The sequence below is a fragment of the Diplotaxodon limnothrissa genome, linkage group LG5 (assembly GCF_057381915.1).
Source record: "Diplotaxodon limnothrissa isolate DT_005_m linkage group LG5, D_limnothrissa_male_GT1.1, whole genome shotgun sequence".
Taxonomy (NCBI): domain Eukaryota; kingdom Metazoa; phylum Chordata; class Actinopteri; order Cichliformes; family Cichlidae; genus Diplotaxodon; species Diplotaxodon limnothrissa.
This window is the reverse complement of record NC_140600.1, coordinates 34064783-34083611: the sequence shown is the minus strand read 5'-3', so window position 1 is coordinate 34083611 and position 18829 is coordinate 34064783. Positions and strand designations below refer to the sequence as shown.

The following is an 18829-nucleotide window of genomic DNA, read 5'->3' as shown; positions in this document are numbered from 1 at the left end:
TAAAATTTTTGTTTGCGTAGATGAATTTCTAATAATTAGTTTATCAAATATTTCTGACATACTGCTTTTCTTTTGGATAATTTTAAATTGAATATTTTATGGTTTTGCTGATACGCTAAATACGGTTACAGATTAATCCGCCCGAAAAAAGGAACATTTTAGCATGGATTTAACAAATAAATGACATATACATATAGTGTAAATAATGTAGTTCAGTTTGCTCTCACTATGTGATGGCACAAATTATCCCAAAGATCTAAATTTTTATGTAGGTGTCTAGCGCACAGGATACACCTATGCTGATACACTTATGACAGGTTAGTACTGGTTGACAACAAGATTGGTTGGGTTTTATCCAATGCGATTTAATTTTATATGCGATTTATATTTTTAATTTTTATATGAAATCAAATAACATCTATCAACTTTTTATTCTGGCAGATTTGAATATCATGCATAAACATATACATATGATATAATGGGAAAAATATTGTGACATATTTCTACTAGGTGCCAGAGCTAGTTTAGAACATGCTTTGACTTTTGCACACACATAAACTTTTGAAGCATTTTCAAATTTACCCAAGTAAATTTTTATTCCACTTTAGCTGTGCAGTGCTGTGTCTTCCCTTCCATACATTTGTCATGAGAACACCAACAAAGAAGCAGGCTTTGCACAAACCCGCCCCTTCAGCAACAAACTGTCAAGACCCCTTTTAGAAGCCCTTTTTTTTCTAGAGCATTAAACACCCTCTCCTTTTACAATAAGTCATCTGAGGCTCTGCTGGGAGAGCCAAGGAATGCCCCCAGAAGAAGCCTTCTCACAAGGTGATTACCTCAGACATCTAAAAGCTGCCCTGACGTGAGGTTAGGGGAATGTTAACGATTGCACTGTATGTAAGACTGTCTACCTAGCAGTCTCAGACTCCAATGGCCTCCAAAAGCAGGCAAGTCATCCCTCCCATTGGGAATTCCATTTTTTCTTCCAGGATTTTTATTTGCTGGGAAACCTTTGCAACTTTCCATTCGCAAGAAAAGACTACTTTATACTCATGTGTTCACTGCTCCACAAGCCTGTCTAGACTTCCCAGTGCCATTTCCAGTCACTTACATAGCTCAGGGGTGACAGAAAGTTCAAATAAGCCCAACAATAAGTTTTATTAAATCATGTGCTAACAATCAGATTCATAATGTTAAAAAGTAAATCTCTCTCTCTCTCTCTCTCTCTCTCTCTCTCTCTCTCTCTCTCTCTCTCTCTCTCTATATATATATATATATATATATATATATATATATATATATATATATATATATATTTTAGGGGTGCAACGATACTCATATCGATATTGAACCGTTTGATACAGTGCTTTCAGTTCGGTAGGCTTATATATCGAACAATACAAAATTTTAAATTTATTTTATCAACTTTTCTTCTGACAACGCTGTCTGTGTTGAGAGCTCAGTGGATCTGCGTTCGACTACTCCGCCTAGGCTGCACTGTCGAGTGCAGATCCACTGAGCGCAGCTCAAGCTAGCAAGACAGAAACTTGGCAAATTGAACCTCCCCCACCCTCATTCAGATCTGGCCTTTGGAACTATTTTGGTCTTCATGTGAAGTATGACCCTGAAGGTAAGCGAGTCATGGACAAAAGTAAAACAGTATGTCGGATGTGTCACGCAATGCTCAATTACATGGGTGTAGGGTTGCCAACCGTCCCTTAAAATACGGAATCGTCCCGTATTTCGAAGCAAAAGTACACGTCCCGTATTGAGCTAATAAGGGACGCACTTTGTCCCGTAATACAGTGAGAATCAAAAGTAGTCTATAAATGTTTATGGAATTAACACTTTGTTTGAAAACATAATTCCCAGCCCCTCTCCTGCTTTGTGACCAATGAGCTGACAGCACACTTATGACAATTCGAGTATGACAATTCAGATTACCGCTCATCTCATTGGTCGAGGAAAGGTCGCTTGCGGAGAAAATACCGGAAGACAACAGATGACCACAACAAGAAGCATGGCCAACAGGGGAACAAACGCCGACTCTGCGGTGCAAGTCTCGGATGACAGTACACCTAAAGCTGGGCAGACACTGTGCGATTTTTTCAGTCACGTTATTCAGCTCCTGCTCAAACTGCACGATTGACTCGCAGGGGTTAGAAGTTCGTATGTCACGATGTACTCTCACACTATACCGCCCGATGCTCTGATGCGACCTGAGTGCTCACACTGTGCCTCCATAACATGAAGGTTATAACAGAAAATCTGTCGCTCGCTCTCTCTGTCTTTCACTCACACAGACACACCACCACCATCAACTTTGCTAAATTGCTAATGAAAAACATTGATCAGGCAGCTGTGATTGAGCAGCAGTGTAAATCCAACTATTTTCACGGTTGTTGTGGTCGTGATAATTTTGTGATGCCACATCGAAAAGGCTCGGATGAGCTTTCCAAAGTTCTACAAGTTGTGCCTCCATCGCTTGTGTCCAGATCACATGCTGCACAGCCGTGCTGCAATGTCTTTTTCACCAACGTTTACGTTTGCGCGTGAGCAGTGTGAGCGCCTGTGGTGACACCCTCACGAGCGATTGATGATCGGGAGCTGGTCGTGAGGTGTTAATCACTTCTCGTTACCCCACGTATACTACACGACGCACGATGAAGGCCAAAATCGGTCCGATCACTCAAAAATCGGCTCAAAATGGGCCAAAAATCGCACAGTGTGAGCCCAGCACTAGAGCAGCAATGTTTGTTCCCCTCAGAGAAAGGGAAGAATGGGAAAAGGAAAACACCTGGCTGGAAAAAGTTAATATGGGCATGTGCAATGAATATCAGCGCTATGTGGCCAGAAGTGTGATAATATAATTTATTTTGTGTAATAAACAACTGCAAGGATAGATGATTACAACAAATTGATGACTAATACATAAAAGTAATACATAGATGAATAATGATGATGAGTTATGATGCGTAATCATGGGAACAAGCGGGTTTACAAACAGGAGCAGCTGATTAGCATTAGAAAAGCTGAAATAATACCTCAACTGAAGCCAATTGTACTAAATGCACTAAATGTGCACTGTTACAAGAATATTTTTCTTTCTATTGTTTTCTATTATTTTAAGTTAAGCAGGACAGAGTTCTTTTAAAGAAAGATTTACTTATATTCTCAAAAGTTAAGCATGACAGGCTTCTGTTTAAGAAAGAGACCTGTTTTACTGTGTTAATGTTGTCATTTTGAGCTAAAAATAAATGGCTAAATGATCATTTGTTTTCCCATGTGTTCATATCACAAAGAATAGAATATGCATCTACTTAAATCAACTTCAAGTCAAATGGTTAAAAAAATAATTTCACACACAAAAAAAGAGCTAGAAAATTCACCACACTGGGAAGGGTGAAGACAACTGGGTCGCCCGGCCCTGGCCACGAGGTGTCCCTTATTTATTTTTCAGGGAGTTGGCAACCCTACATGGGTGGGAACTACTGCGTTAGCCCAGTTTGCTGCACAGGGCGATCCGCGGTAACTCGTTAACGGAGATTTTCCGTGTTGTTGCGTTAACGTCATTTCAGATTAACGCTGACAGCACTAGTGGGAACACAATGAATATGACTGCACATTTACGCCGACATCATCCTAGTGCAAAGACAAGTAGAAGCCAACAAAAACAACAAGCACCCATGCTACAAACTTTACCTGAGCCATTTAGACAGCCGTTAGCACAGGATTCTCCTTATGGGGACCTGATATTTTAATATGCTGCTGAGAATATAGCCCAGAAGAAGCGCATAGTATAGCTTTTATTTTGGAAAGAGCCATTTCTCTGTAATAAACTTTCTTTTCCAAAGATGAGTGATTCCTCGATCAGATAGATTTTTTTATTTTTATTTTGTTGTTTCAGCAACATTAAATTTAAAAACTACTTTTGAGTTAAAATATATATTTATAATTTTAATAAATGACAAATTAAAAAAGCATGAACATTCTTTTGTATCGAAAAAATATCGAACCTTGACATCAAAGTATCTAACCGAACCGTGAATTTTGTGTATTGTTGCACCCCTAATATATTCATTCTGTCACAGCTCCGGAATTGTCAACCGACATGAGTCCAGTTCAAAATAGCCTCTTCTTACTATATTGTATTGTATTGTTGTTAAGTTGGTTTTGATCTTACGTAGTGCAACAGAAGTGATTGTAGCAGTTTTGTAAGAGGTAAAAAGAAATTAATTAATGCTAATAACAGAATGTATAGGGGCATTTTTAGAAGAAGGTGTGGCACACACAATTTGCCCCTTGCACAACCATGAAATTAAAAGCTTTAAATTAAAAGAGTAAATGGTAAATGGTTCTGATTAAAATTTAAGGTTTTCTGTGTAAACTGGTGTTTTAGCAGCTGTAGGGCGCCGTAAAAGTCATTCTCCAAGTACAGTGTCCAAGAGAGAAAAAAATATTGCTCAAAGACGACACATTGCCACTAAAGTTTTATTACCCTAAGTTGCTATTATTTAATTAATTGGCTTGATTCTGCTTGCATTCAATGCAGGAAGTAAAATGCAATACACTACAATTGAAAAATTGAACACCAATGAGGTTGGTTATGTTTTAGACTCAGAGGTCACTGTCTCAAAGTCAAGTAGCTAATTCATGCCCCTATAAAAGCAAACTTTAATGGTTTTATGACCCCCATACTTGACTTTTATTTTTTATGCTCCAACTTTTTAAATATACTTAATGTCTTTAACAAGTTTTAGAGCTGCTTGTTTGTGGATTTTTTTTAAAAACTTGGGGATAGGACCAAGCAACCTGTTTACAAAATTCAATGCAAGCTATAATGCATATAATGCTACAATGCAAGCTTATAAGGTTATATTAATAACCTTATAACAGACAGGTGAGGGGAGTCAGTCATCTCATCTTATTCGTAAGTAAATATTTACCAAAATGTCAAACCTTTTGGTTGCTTTTTCAGATCATTTGTTCAGATTAAAGGAACTCATTTGTTACAGGTAAAGATTATCGTATGCATCTTTTCAGATTAATGAAAAATAAAACATTTAAACAAGAGTCAGGCACTTTATTCTTGGTAAAATGAAATGGTTGGCTCATGGCACACAGTAAATTTAGAGGAAGTGTCGTTAGAAGATGGAAAAAATGTTGCCCGTCTTGTTTGGCCTTGGGGCTGTGCTGACATGTTGTTCACCTACGTTTTCTGGCCTCAACAGGTGTGTCAAACCCAAAGCACACACCTTTTTCTCTTTTAGACCTGCAGCTGTCACTACTAAAGAGCACTCTGGGTAATAAAAGTAGAGAAAGATTTGAGTGCTAAACAAGGGTTTATGTCTGTTCCTACCTTCGTGGACTGATGTTGAATTGCCAGCAGGTTCGGTGCATGTGCACAACTTTGACAAAACACAGCATGTATGTGGACATATTTAAGAAAAAGAAAAGGGGGTGGGCAGCTTTGGTTTGTAATGATGACTGAGCAGCCATGTAGCTTCTCTGTCAGTTACTCACTGAGATGTAAGGAATGTTTTCAGTCATGGCTGAGCAGTATGTTAGCAATTTTGGATTACCTCAGTGTTATGACAAGGGAGGAGAGAAGATAATAAGGGCGTATAAAAGGTTCTGGGTGGTGGGGGTTATGGTGAGTGAAGAGAGAGTACCTTTTTGATCACTATCTTGGTGTGTAAGTGGAAAATTCCAGCAGTAATGTAGTATAAGAAAAAGATAGGCGTGTCTTGTCAATGAAGAGGTTAAGAATGGCAGCCTGCAGCGATCTGAGGGGGTGTTGAGCAATCAACAAAAAAGTCATAAGCAGTTCAAAAGGCGGAAAGAGAGATGGAAAGACCAAATGTAGAGAAAATAGAGGACAATGAGACTTTGCATACCACTGTACAAGTGTGTCTGTGTTTTTGTAAGCACCTGTCATGATCCCCTGCAGTCCGTGCTACTCCCGCTCTGATCCCCCTGACCGTGTCAAATCTGAGCAGATGTTGCTACTGCGGGTGCGGATTGAAGACGCAGTGATTCTCTGTTGCTTTTTTTTTTTTTTTTTTTTAATGTCTTACAGTTTTAAGGAAGTAGTATCCTTAAAAAGTATCAACTAATCTAACCGGTCTTTCTGGGTATTCTTTCTAAAGAAGAACTTGCTGAAGTATTAATTAGCACAAAACAGCTACTGGCATACACTGTTGCTACTGCTTTGATGTTTTTAAGAAATTAATGAATGAATTATTTTGTTAATTTATTTTCGGAGTATATTACACCTACTGCCTCCATATATTTTTATAGTCAGGAACCTTTTTATTCCTGCTTAAAATAAGGGTGCAGGATCACCTTTGCTTAAAATCACTATCCACAATTTGAATTCCAATTTTTCTTACCTGTGTCTAGATGTAATCTAGTTACAACTGGGCTATAATGTTGGCTTGTGCAGTTCGTACCCATTTAAGGAGATTGGCAATATACAATTAAAATAAAAAAACTAACAAACAAAAAAGAAAAAAAAACCAAGTCACTTCCTTATGAGCTGTAGGTAACATCTTTAAAGGATGTCATGCTTTTCATTTCAGATGGTTGACATAATTCCTGGTACTACATTTAGTTGTTCAGGCCTTCCCCTGCAAGCTTTACCAGTATGATTCAGCTGCTGTGCATCTGAAAAAAAGAAAAGGAAAAACTCTTTACAAAATAAGTTACACCTCCAAGGTCCACAAAATGAAGACTTGGTTCTCAGCACCTCAACTAAAGAACTTCACTGTCCAACAGGTGAAAGGTTATCATTTACCACACAATTCAGAGCCTTTACTTTGCTCATCACTGTGGGAAGTTTCAAAAATCTTAACATCTTGACATCACCATAACAGAAAGTTGAGTTTTATTCAACCTCTTTGTAGTCCGGAAAGTGTGCGAGTTACACCTCATCCACATCTTTCAAGTTCTTATCTTTCTTGGTCAAGCCTGTAGCACCAAGTTAATTTCAGTACACAGTAATGTACAGTGAGATATCGGTTATATTCATATCAGAACTGTGGGGTTGTTGTTGCTGCATTGCTTTTTCGCCAGCTGAAGCGATTGAGAGTGACAGTTGGGTGGGGGTTGATGTCATTGTTCTTTCTTTGCCACACTCTGTTGGGATGGTCGGCAGCAGGTGCGGCTGTCTGCTGACTGCGGGGTCACAGGGTGCTGTTGTTTTGGGAAATGGGCTACTTTACTGCCAGGTGGCAGTTGCTGGCAGAGACAGTTATGGCTTTGTGTTTCCTGCAAGAGTTACTGCCCTTCTCAGCTGCCCTTTTGCCCCTTACCCCATCCTGATGGCCTTCACTCCAGCTCTAACCCCTGCTTCTCCCAGGGCTGGGAGTGCATATGAACATATGTGTGTTCACCCGAGTTCTGGCTGTGTTCACGGGCCCAGGCCAATCAGACTGGCTAGCACAGATGTGACAGGCTTAGAGGAATGCTAGGAATGCGGAGGCGCTGAAGCGGGTGTGTCCATCCTTGGCCCGGGGCAGAAGGGGAGGGACTACCTCAGTATCGGCAGACAGTTCAGCTCTGCTCTGCTGGCCGACTGCCGGACTGAGTGGTTGGCTTGTACGGTGAGTACTGCAAGCCTACTGGAGATGGCCTGCAGTACTTTTATGGTAATTGCACTAACCATGGCCTTCTGGAGGCCAAGTGCTAAAGTGAAAAAAACAGGACTTGTTTCTGCTGCCATTATGTGTCTGGAAAGCTGTTGAACATCTAGACACATAGTCTTTTGTGTGTTCATGAAGGCGCATCTTGACCAATTTTGTTGGTGTAAATTTATGTCAGCAAGTTTAGCAGAGTTAAGGCCATTATTCATAATAATACGGCAGTTCAGCCTCTCCCTCTGGCCCGATTTTCAGCCACAGAAACCTAATAAGCGTGACTTGGCAGAGAAGATAACTGAAAGCACTGATGGACTGATTTTCCACTGAGACAACATAATAACACTTTTTGCACTTCTCATACTCCAGAGATGATTTTTGCATGACCACAGCTGCAGTTTGTTGAAAAGGTATGGCTTGATGAATCACATGCGCTGCACTGTAGATATAGAGGACAGTGAAAGCCCGAAATAGAATCCTGTTCTCTGCACAACCTGTTTGTGCAGAATGTCGAGTGTAGATGTTATGGCATGGGGGAAAAAAAAATGCGGTTCTGTTTTTAAGTACTCTTTGTAATTAGGCTTCAGGGCCATGTGAGCTGAATTTAAGGAGGTGTGAAACAATCTAGTGAAAACCCAGGGATAAAACAAATAAATGTACTCTTTGCTAATTTGCTTAAAAAAAATCTCCCTATAGGAAACAGAGGTGTTTCTGTGGCTCCTGACAAGTGTTCTGAGCTTTGAGAAATGCCACACTACTTTTCTTTTGACATGAGATCAAGACTTGAGAAGAGTGCCACCTTCTGTCCAGTTTGTGATATTGCAAGTAATCTCCAAATGTTGAATGATATTTTTTTTTTCAATCTGTCTGCCAGTTTGCGTGTCATTGTATTAAAAGTGACTCTGGAGACACCTGCTGTTTGTCTGTCTGTGCTTAGTGTAATCCAATTACCATCCTGTAAGATAAGCCCCCACTTTTTTTGTCTCTCTTTTACAGGTCGCAATGAATTAATAGCGAGGTACATCAAGCTGAGAACAGGCAAAACCCGGACAAGAAAACAGGTAATCAAGTTTTTTACGACTTTAATGTTTGGGTCCAGCTGCTGACTGGGTGACGTAGAAAAAAATCCATCATCAAAACAGCTTTGTCTGGTGGCTTCCTTAAAAAAAGTGGATTATGAGTACTTCAGAGGACAAGTCTGGTTTTAAAATTTACTGTATTATTATTATTATTATTAACAATTGATTTGATTTTGGACAAAAATAGTATAGACCACAAATTATCAAACTGAAACATTAAACAAATACATTTTGTCTTTATAAATAAACCTTTAACTTTTCATTTTTTATTAATTAGTTCATTCAATTAACTGTCTAGACTTTAATATGAAAAAATAACGGCTTTGTCCTTTAAATCCACTTTCTTATTTTATGTGTAGATTTCTTAGTGTGTGTGTGTGTGTGTGTGTGTGTGTGTGTGTGTGTGTGTGTGTGTGTGTGTGTGTGTGTGTGTGTGTGGATCAGCACTTGTATAGATGTATGGCCTGTGTGCATGGATCTGCATGCATGTTATTTTTATGCTCAAATGATGTTTCACACCCCTTTAGGTGTCTAGTCACATACAGGTGTTAGCACGGAAGAAAGTTCGTGAATACCAGGCGGGTATAAAGGTAGGTGCTGCCAGCCTGCCTCCCGGCAACACTGACTGGGCGTCTCTTTCCTCTTTGGTTACGGCTTCTCTCTTTCTTCTCTTCTCTCTCTGTCTCCTTTCTTCTTTCCTCCTCTTGGCTATTTTTCTGTGCAGGTTTCTAGCCACTTGCAGGTTCTCGCCCGGAGAAAATCTCGCGAGATCCAGTCAAAGCTAAAGGTATGCGCTTCACTGCGGCCTGTGGGGCTGGTAAATGCTTGGCTTGGCACTAACCTGCTAATTTGTGAATATATTTATCAGTCCTTGCTTTAAGATGAGGTTTATTCTGGCTGCATAAGTAGATGCAAGCTTGCCATGCGCATTATTGTTTAACAGTTAAGCTTTAGAAATCATCATAATATTGCATCTGTGCCATGCATACAATGCACCGACAGAGAGAGTTTTTACTACGATTTTGAGCTGTAGGAATGCATTCAATCTCATCCTCTGAATTATTCTATCTCATCCTCTAGCCTCTACTTGAAATGAATGCTGCACAAGCTGATGAAATTTGAATGAAAGATCATTTAGCTGCATGTTGCTCCCGCTATGTATCTTTCCTTTGTGCCAGTCATGCTGCTGCATCACACTGTACTCTTCTGAGACCTTTTCTTTCCCTAAAACTGTCTCTGAGATCCTGAGCTCCTAGAGTGTGCTTCTTTGTAATGCCTTTTGTAAAAGTCAACATAGAAAAATAATCCTCCATTGTAATCTTGTGCCTCCTTTTGACTTTTCTCAAACTTCGTAAATCCTCTTTCAACTCTTTATGCTTTTTGTTGTTTTTTGCATTTTCACATATGAGTAAAAAACTATATCCAGACACTACTTAATACTAAAGATACTGTGATCTTTTGAATCCTAACCTAAGCCAAAACTTGAATTAACACAGACTAATCTGGGGGGAAATGGCATTCATAGCAGGGATTTTTTTTTGTTTAAAAAACATAATAAAAAACTGTGTAGTCTCATTTTGTCAGTGGTGACATCCTATATTCAGTGCAGTGCACCCAACGGTGGCTAGTATTCTAAATTAAAAAGAAGTAGATGCATCAAGCATCACCTTTCATAAGTTTTGACTTTATTTCTGAGCTGTCTACAAACTCCTAGGTCATGTTGAATACAAAGACCCCATTTAAAATGAGATGTGTTTTTCTGATTACATAGACTTTTCATGGTGAAATCTTCACCCTGTTCCTCCCTTGTTTGTCTACAAATTCTCCACTAACTGTACAGGTATCACAGAGGTCACTTCATTAGTCCTTCTAATTATCTCACATGAATATTTTAATGAAAAAATAATACACTTTTAAAATTACTGTCTTGTTTGGACAAGACATAAAGGATCAAGGAGCCCACTTTCTGTTTGAAAACGTTAACATGGAATAATTTATTAGAATTTATAAGAATAAAGATTATTTTCTTCTGTTTTGACACGAAAGCATTAGATACCCTCTTTCCTTCTGTGTCCATGTAAGAAAGAAAATCATAATCGATTTAATACACTTTACACCAAGCCCATTAAACATTTACTTATCTTGTAAATCAACTACTGATTATATATTTAGTTCAGTTGTTTAGATTTATAATGCATCATGAGTGCATTTTTGATCGGTGCAAGGATTGATGAGGTCATTTTTACTTTTTGCCTTGGTTTTGAAACGTTAACACCCAGAGGTCGAGGGCAGCCATGGCGGACTCTGAGTTTATCCAACTCAAAGTTCTAGAAACAAAAAAAGAAAAAAAAGGTTTTCCGAGCCACTCTTTAAGTGAAGTGTACATCTGAAGTGTAACAGTTGCAAATGTCTACCCGCTGTACATCTCATATATTGCACAGCGATAAGTATTAAGTAACAAGTTATAAGGATTTAACTTCCTTGAGATTTTATATCTGCTGAGTTATCGAAATAAAAAAAATAATCCTATGTTTTGAATTGCACTCAGATTTTTATATCCTCTTTAAAAAATCAAATTCATTCTTTCCTCAATGAAATAATGAATTGGCTTTGTGATTCCTCACATATTTACAACAACTTGAAATTGTTAGTTATTCATTATTTTCACAATACAAACAAAATCAAATATGGGCCTGGATTTGAACGCTCAGATTTATACGTATGCCCACCAAAAAAAAAGATTAACCTCAATATAGCTTTGAGAATTGAACAGTACTAATGGTTTCTCTCTTTTTTGATTCAGGCGATGAATTTGGTAAGTGAATTTGACTTGTGCAATATGCTTCCCTCCTCCCCTGCAGCAACACTGCACTGTCCCTTTGCTATGGCCCTCTGCTGGCATGGCGCCCCAACCCATTGCAATCCCGCAATGAAGCAATGCTTCGAAAACAGCCATGCTTTGAGCACAGTATTGCTCCACATCCTGCTACAATAGTTTAATATCCTCCAACCTCCGCCAAAAGTCAGAGTTCTGCTTGCTTGGCATAAGGTGTCGTTCTTTGATTCGGGTTCTCGCTTCTGAGGCGTATTTCTTTAACTTGCAAAGTCACATTTTGGTGGCTAAATTGCTTTTTGCCATTAGAAAACGAGGAAAATAGTACATTTCAAAAATCTGAATTGACATGTTTGTAATTGAGAAACAATGTGTACTTTCAAAATAATGATAATTTACAAAAAAAATACTCCAGGTAATTTAGACACCAATTGACTGCATTTGGATCATTTTTATGCTACGTTTCAAGTTTCTCATAGTAAATTTTAATCTAAATTGTCCATGTGTACTCTTGCAACTTGAATCTCTTCATTCTGTTTTCCTGTGGTGAGCCTTATAACACACTGACCTTGATTTTTTTTCTGTACTTCTCTTTGCTTCCTTCTGACAGCTGCTCTTTCAAACAAACATCTTCAAAACAATGTTGTATTGATACTTTACAATAGATTGAATGTTGAGCTAAGCTAATGTTAACTTTATTTAGAATAGACTAATTAATCATTTATGAAACATACACAAACAGTGTCATTGTTTTGTATTATCATTAGGATAGCATACTGCATTGGATTATGCCGAGGTTAGGCTGCCACCTTGTGGCTGACTCCTCTTGTTTCTCTCTGTCAACCTGCAGGATCAAGCATCTAAGGACAAAGCCCTGCAGAACATGGCAGCGCTGTCATCTGCACAGATCGTCTCTCCGAGTATAATAAATAAACATCTTCCACCACTGCCTCCGGCCCCGTATCCACCAGCCAGAGTGAGACTCAATTTTTGGCAATTAAAAGGCATTAATGTTTTTCATTGCAGTTTGAAGTGATTCAAATGGGCACTGACTTTTATTTTCTTCTTTACTCTGTAGTTCTGGCCTGCTCAAATCCCAGGACAGCCTGGACCTTCTCAGGAGTAAGTAAACCCCTGCACTGAACGCACAGGAACTTTGTGGTATCATGGTATTCTTTCTGAAGTAAGACATTGGTGATAGAGATAAGTAAAAGCATGAATAAGTAAATGAATCACTGATGAGGTTAGGTTTAATATCAGGTGGGTATTGCAGGGAATGTTTAATGAATAACGTTTTTGTACACCAGGCTGCTTCTAGATTTCAACCCGGGAAGGACTCCTGGGCTTGGCCGCACCAGCCATGCGTAAGTTCCCCCTAGCCAAGGTTCAACATTGAGCACAAAGCAGTACTAACTCTTCTACACTGCATTGTATGTTTTCTGCACTGATGTAAACCACCATCACCACCACCAGGCAATAGACTGCTTCAGATTTTATTAAGAAAAGAGGAATGTGGTAGATGAATCCTTGTAGTGTTTGATGATTTGTGTTCACACAAAAAAATTGTATGCATTTTTATGAATTTGTCAGCAAAAGCACAATTAAATGATGCTGTTTTGCATCACTATTAAGCAATGAAGCAGGTGGACTTACGCCTAGCTGGTGCAGCAACACATGCTTACACTGATACACTAACAATTCTGCATAACTGAGGTACCCATGTGTCACAAAAATCTGGTATTGGAGTCTTTTTCTCACTTTCATTCATTACTTTTCAGTATCAAACCATTTGCACAGCCCCCATACTCAAGCCTACCAGGTTCTGTAAACCAACCCATACCAAGTAAGTTTGAACAAAATAAATCAATAAATGGAAACCAGAAAAGGAAAATGGGTGTGATATATTAATGCTTATGCATATGTGTTTGCATACATGAAGATTATGAGCCCTTGGCGCCACCTCCTGCACCAGCCGCTACTGCAGTGCCAGTCTGGCAGGATCGGACCATTGCCTCCTCTAAGCTGAGGCTGCTGGAGTACTCAGCCTTCATGGAGGTCCAGAGGGACCCAGACAATGTGAGTTAAATATGGTCTGCACCATATCCCAACCAAACAGCTTGTGAGTAATAAGAACTTGTTTAAAAGTGTAGTGGCATTAATACATTTAAGCCCATCTACATTGTCCTGATAGTTCACTCTCTCTCTAATGCTGATGTTTGAGGGCTGTGTTTTAGTTGTTTTTTTTGTTCGTGCTCCCTGTACTAAATCAAGTCCTATAGCCAACGTTTATCATCTGCTCTGTCTCTGTCCAATATAGTACAGCAAACACTTGTTTGTCCACATCGGACAAACCAATCCCTCCTACAGCGATCCGCTCCTTGAGGCTGTGGACATTCGGCAGATCTACGACAAGTTCCCTGAGAAGAAGGGTGGGCTCAAAGAGCTTTATGAGAAAGGGCCCCAAAATGCTTTCTTCCTTGTAAAGTTCTGGGTATGTTGTTATTATAATCTGACACTTAATATTATCATGCCTCTGTTTTCTACAATTGGAAATTATGCAAACTGCTTTTTTTTCTTACAATACCATGCTACATGTGGTGATAAATTACATGATTTCAAGATAAGAGGCAATGCATTTCATAGAATGTTGCTTCATTTATACTGCGTTTGTCTTTGGTTAATAAATGTTCTTTTGAATAACTTACATCCACATCTTTATTTATTTATTTATTTATGCAATTTAAAGTTGATGTCATGTGAGGGCCTTTTGTCATGATGACATGTGTGCACTCTGCAGGCTGATCTGAACAGCAGTGGTATGCCAGACGGTCCAGGTTCATTCTATGGTGTCAGCAGTCAATACAGTAGCATTGAGAACATGACGATCACCGTTTCAACCAAAGTCTGCTCATTTGGCAAGCAAGTTGTCGAAAAAGTAGAGGTACGCCGGTGCTTTAACTGAGTCTTTTCTGAGAAGTATGTTTAATATTATATGCACATTGTTGTCTGTTCTTGACTCGCCTGTGTGTGTGTTGCAGACAGAGTATGCCCGCCTAGAGGGAGGAAAGTGTGTTTACAGGATCCACCGCTCTCCTATGTGCGAGTACATGATCAACTTTATCCACAAACTGAAACACTTACCTGAAAAATACATGATGAACAGTGTTCTTGAAAACTTCACTATCCTACAGGTAAAATACAGTGAATTATGGCTGCTTAGTTCAACATTTAACCTTACATTTACGCATAATGTCCCCATTAAGACCAGTTTATCAGTTGATATTTGCTATTTTCTAATTATTCACAAATCAGCTGATCATTATGGGCTTATTTCTAAATGGACTGTTCTTCTCCTCAGGTGGTGACGAATCGCGACACACAGGAAACCTTGCTCTGTATAGCATTTGTTTTTGAGGTTTCCACGAGTGAACACGGGGCTCAGTATCACGTCTACAGACTTGTTAAAGACTAACAGCTCTTCAGGGAGGTTTTGGAAAAGCCACACAATAAAGTGTGGCACAGTCTCTCTTTAACCAGCTCAACGATCCAGGAGAAATTATGAAAACATTCAAAGCAATGCTAGACCGAACTAACATGGACACATTACATGCTTTAAAAAAGTATCCAAGGAAAAAAAAAAAGAGAGAGCGAATCTCAACATGCCAGCACGCAAAGAAATTTTGAAGAATTGCAGACAAGTTATTTTCCATGTGTTTAAACATGATTTAGATGAAGTGGGTCACTTTTGCAAAAATCGACGGAGCCTGAAATGTTTTATCGAGGGGATGAGAACGTGTTTAGGGTTGAAAAGACTCTTAAAGTATCCAAGGGAACACACTCTGAGCAACAAGAGAAGTGTAAATAGCATTGAAAAACTAGAGAGAAAATTACCATGGAAGTGGGGTCAAGTTGTGTTTAGGTGTTTAGGAAACAAAGTGCCTTTTTCTCCAAAGATTATGATTGCCTGCCACTTCGGATTGCCTTATTTTTACTACCTCTTGTTTTTAAATGAAAAGAAAATATTCATACAGGTATTTTGAAAAAAAATGTGGAAAGAAACCTCAGATCAACATCTTTTGGGGCAGTTCTTGTATTCAGGCACGCAGAGGAGTGGGATAACTAATTCTGATGAGGTCTATTTTACAAAAAAACAAAAACAACATCCCAGGTTTTACAGTCCAAGTGTACAGGGAGAAGGTTAATTGTGTCGCCATGTTATTAAGGTTCTTTTTTTTAATACATATATTATTACACAATTTTTAAAAAAAAAAAATCAGGTCTTACAAGCATCTATCTATAACTGATTTTGACACTAGGGATGTCTTGAACCTTTGCTTTCCTGACATAAACCCAGGGCTTTGCCTTACTTATGAGATGCCCTGTTATTTCTCTCTGTTTGAAGACGTGTGCTCAGTTGCACTTAAAAGATTAAGAAGTGCAGCAACACAGTGCTTATTTTCTGCCTTGAGGTATGTAGCGTTACTGAATAAAATGAATTGTTTCTGTACTGTGAGTAAGTGGATACTAAAGGAATATGTGTTACATAGGAGTATTTGGGGGTGGGGGGGTCTTCATATTTGTGATCAGCTAAACTCAGCACAGAGACCATGGTTAAAGCAGAGAGAAGTTAACCACTGTTTCTTTTGTTTAAAAAAGAGACTGTATGCTGTGAAGTTGGTACATTGGCTTCACTCCTCTCTGTAATGTGTGGAGAAGCTGCATTCATTAATTAAAATACTTTTTGATATTTAAGACATTTTTTACTGACATTACATATGAAATAATTGTTACATCAATCTGAATAACTGTCTTGAAAGAGAGCTATTGTCTCTGTGCTGTGGAGTATGACCATTGATTGTTATTTATAGGGCTGAACAAGAAATAGCAGGAGGGAAGGGTGGGGTATTGGTGATGATTTTCCACCATGATGGAGATGTTAAAAGTATTGTAGGACTTATATTAGAGATAGAATTTACTGCCAACTCATGGGTCCTGCTAGATGAGTGTCTACTCTGTGAGGTTCACTGGACAAGTTCAAATTTAAAATATTGTATGGTGGCATACTTGCACCTGGCTTTGAATGTCATATTTCACAAGCTAGATACAATAACACTCCTCCTCTAGTAGGTATCTCAGTCTATCTTTTATACAGACATTTTTGCCATTATAAAGATTAATATTTTGTTTTGATTCAGTTGTCTTGACTTTCAGTGTTTGCCATATGCTTCACTGAAAAAAAAATGTGTGATTGTGCTGATATTGATAATTAATAATGAGATATCTAATGTATCATATTCTGAATGGTGTGGGCAGTTTTCTTCTTTGTTTTTTGGTTTAAGATGGTTTACTATTGTCTTTGTTACCAATGTGCATTGCAATTTTATACTTTGAGTAGAAGTTGGACTATGTAATCAACAAATGTATCTAACAATACATGACGCATGGTGCCTTTGGGGCCATCCCCCTCCCCCCCAGAAAAGTCATTAAACCTGTTTGTAAATTTGTTTTGTCTATAGTGATTCATTTTACAGTGGGTGCAGTGGTTAGCACTGTCGCCTTCCAATAAGGTTATGTGTGTTATAATTTGTTGCTTTTTGCAGTCTTTTAACCTTCCATAGACTATTCAATGTTTCACTTATTCCACATTTTATCATGTTAGATTTTTATTACAAAATTGATTATATTCATTATTTACTTTTACACACAATACCCTTAACAAAAGTTAGCTTGAAATTCTTGCAAATGTATTAAAAATAAAATACAAAAATGTAACATCTACATAGGTATTCACAACCTTTGCTCAAAACTTTGTTGAAGTAACAATTGCAGCCTTCAGTCTTTTTGAGTTACACCTATTTTGGGGCAGTTTCTCCCTTTTAATTTTCAGAACTTCTCAAGCTCCATCAGGTTGTATGGGGACGTACAGCTACTAACAGATCTTTCCAGAGATGCTCAATCGAGTTCAAGTCTGGGCTCTGGCCAGGCCACTTAAGGACATTCACAGAATAGTACTGAAGCCACTCCTTTGTTATCTTGGCTGTGTGCTTGGGGTCATTGTCCTGTTGGAAGATGAACCTTCACCCCAGTCCAAGGTCCAGAGCACTCTGGAGTAGGTTATCATTAAAGATGTTTCTGAACATTGCTGCATTAGTCTTTTCCTCAAGCCTGACAAAACTCCCAGTTCTTCCCACCCAAAACATCACCACAGCATGATACTGCTACCACCATGCTTCACTGTAGTGGTTAGTGATGGGTAGATGATACCTCATGGGGTGTGTTGCATATTGCCCTTATTGTGTCTACACGTGTGACACTGTTGGTGTCTCGCTCAATAGCAACATCTGCAGGATTTAAATAGTCATTGCAGACCACCTGGACAAAGAAAGACTGAACTACGTTAATTGGTTCTGACATCTAGACATCACATGAATGATGAAGGGTCCTGTTTAACCAGTTCATGATAAAATGCTGTGCAAAAAGTGTGATAAAAGTATTTATATTTCAATTATTATTGATTGATTTATTATAGCAAACAAATGATTGATTGACTAATACACTATATCAAATGCTGTTGTTGGGGGTTTTTTGCAAGGAATTATAAGTGAGAAAGAGAAGTTTAGAAAATCTAAGTGCTTGTGATAGTGGGAGTGCTTGTATACTTGTATACTTGTATGTGAAGGCAGGGTTTACATATGTCTATTAAGCATGAGAAAGTTAAATTGGTCAAAATAATTAATAACAAATTTAAATGAGTCCTTCGGGGAAAAAAAACTGGAACACAAATAACTGATGACAATTGAGCAAAAGTAGAAAAAGGAAAGGGAAAAACATTTACCTTATTTGGTGCTAGGAGATCAAAATGATCTCAGTCTGGAGAAAATGTTCCTTTTCTCACTGGATAATAAATGTGGCAAAAAGAAACACACAAACTGCACTAAAGACAATCTTCTCTCTTCTCAATGTGAATGCAGATGAGTCATAATTTTCACTTTCCAATAAACATAATTTGGTGCCTCATCGCTGTACGACACAGCAGCTGTATTGGTGATTTTTCGTGATACGTGATACACGCACCGATACCAATACAGGGCTTCAGGTCTTTGTTCTGGATACACAAAACAGCGCTTCGGTATTGTTTGATCCATAACTAGTAGGGATGATATTGGCTAGGTGACGAGTAGTGTCTGGTTTCCTCCAGGCATGACGCTTGTTATTCAGAGTTCAATTTTTGTCTCATTTGTTTCCCATGGTCTGAGAGTCCTTCGGGTAGGTACCTTTTG

At 38.6% G+C, this 18829-nt stretch overlaps 1 protein-coding gene across 9 annotated transcripts in view; it reads left to right on the top strand.

Moving 5' to 3' along the window:
- tead3b (TEA domain family member 3 b) overlaps positions 1-17033 on the top strand; it is a 31267-nt gene extending 14234 nt beyond the window's left edge. The window contains exons 4-16 of one of the 9 annotated variants that reach the window (XM_085353449.1): positions 8634-8698; positions 9244-9306; positions 9441-9503; positions 11520-11531; positions 12400-12525; positions 12628-12671; positions 12857-12913; positions 13328-13392; positions 13489-13625; positions 13867-14040; positions 14347-14490; positions 14588-14740; positions 14908-17033. In XM_085353449.1, coding sequence (XP_085209575.1) covers positions 8634-8698; positions 9244-9306; positions 9441-9503; positions 11520-11531; positions 12400-12525; positions 12628-12671; positions 12857-12913; positions 13328-13392; positions 13489-13625; positions 13867-14040; positions 14347-14490; positions 14588-14740; positions 14908-15021 — 1217 coding nt within the window. In that variant the 3' untranslated portion in view covers positions 15022-17033. The remainder of the gene's footprint in view (positions 1-8633; positions 8699-9243; positions 9307-9440; positions 9504-11519; positions 11532-12399; positions 12526-12627; positions 12672-12856; positions 12914-13327; positions 13393-13488; positions 13626-13866; positions 14041-14346; positions 14491-14587; positions 14741-14907) is intronic. The other 8 variants (XM_085353452.1, XM_085353450.1, XM_085353451.1 and 5 more) reach the window with 8 other exon arrangements.
- Positions 17034-18829: the final 1796 nt, after the last annotated feature.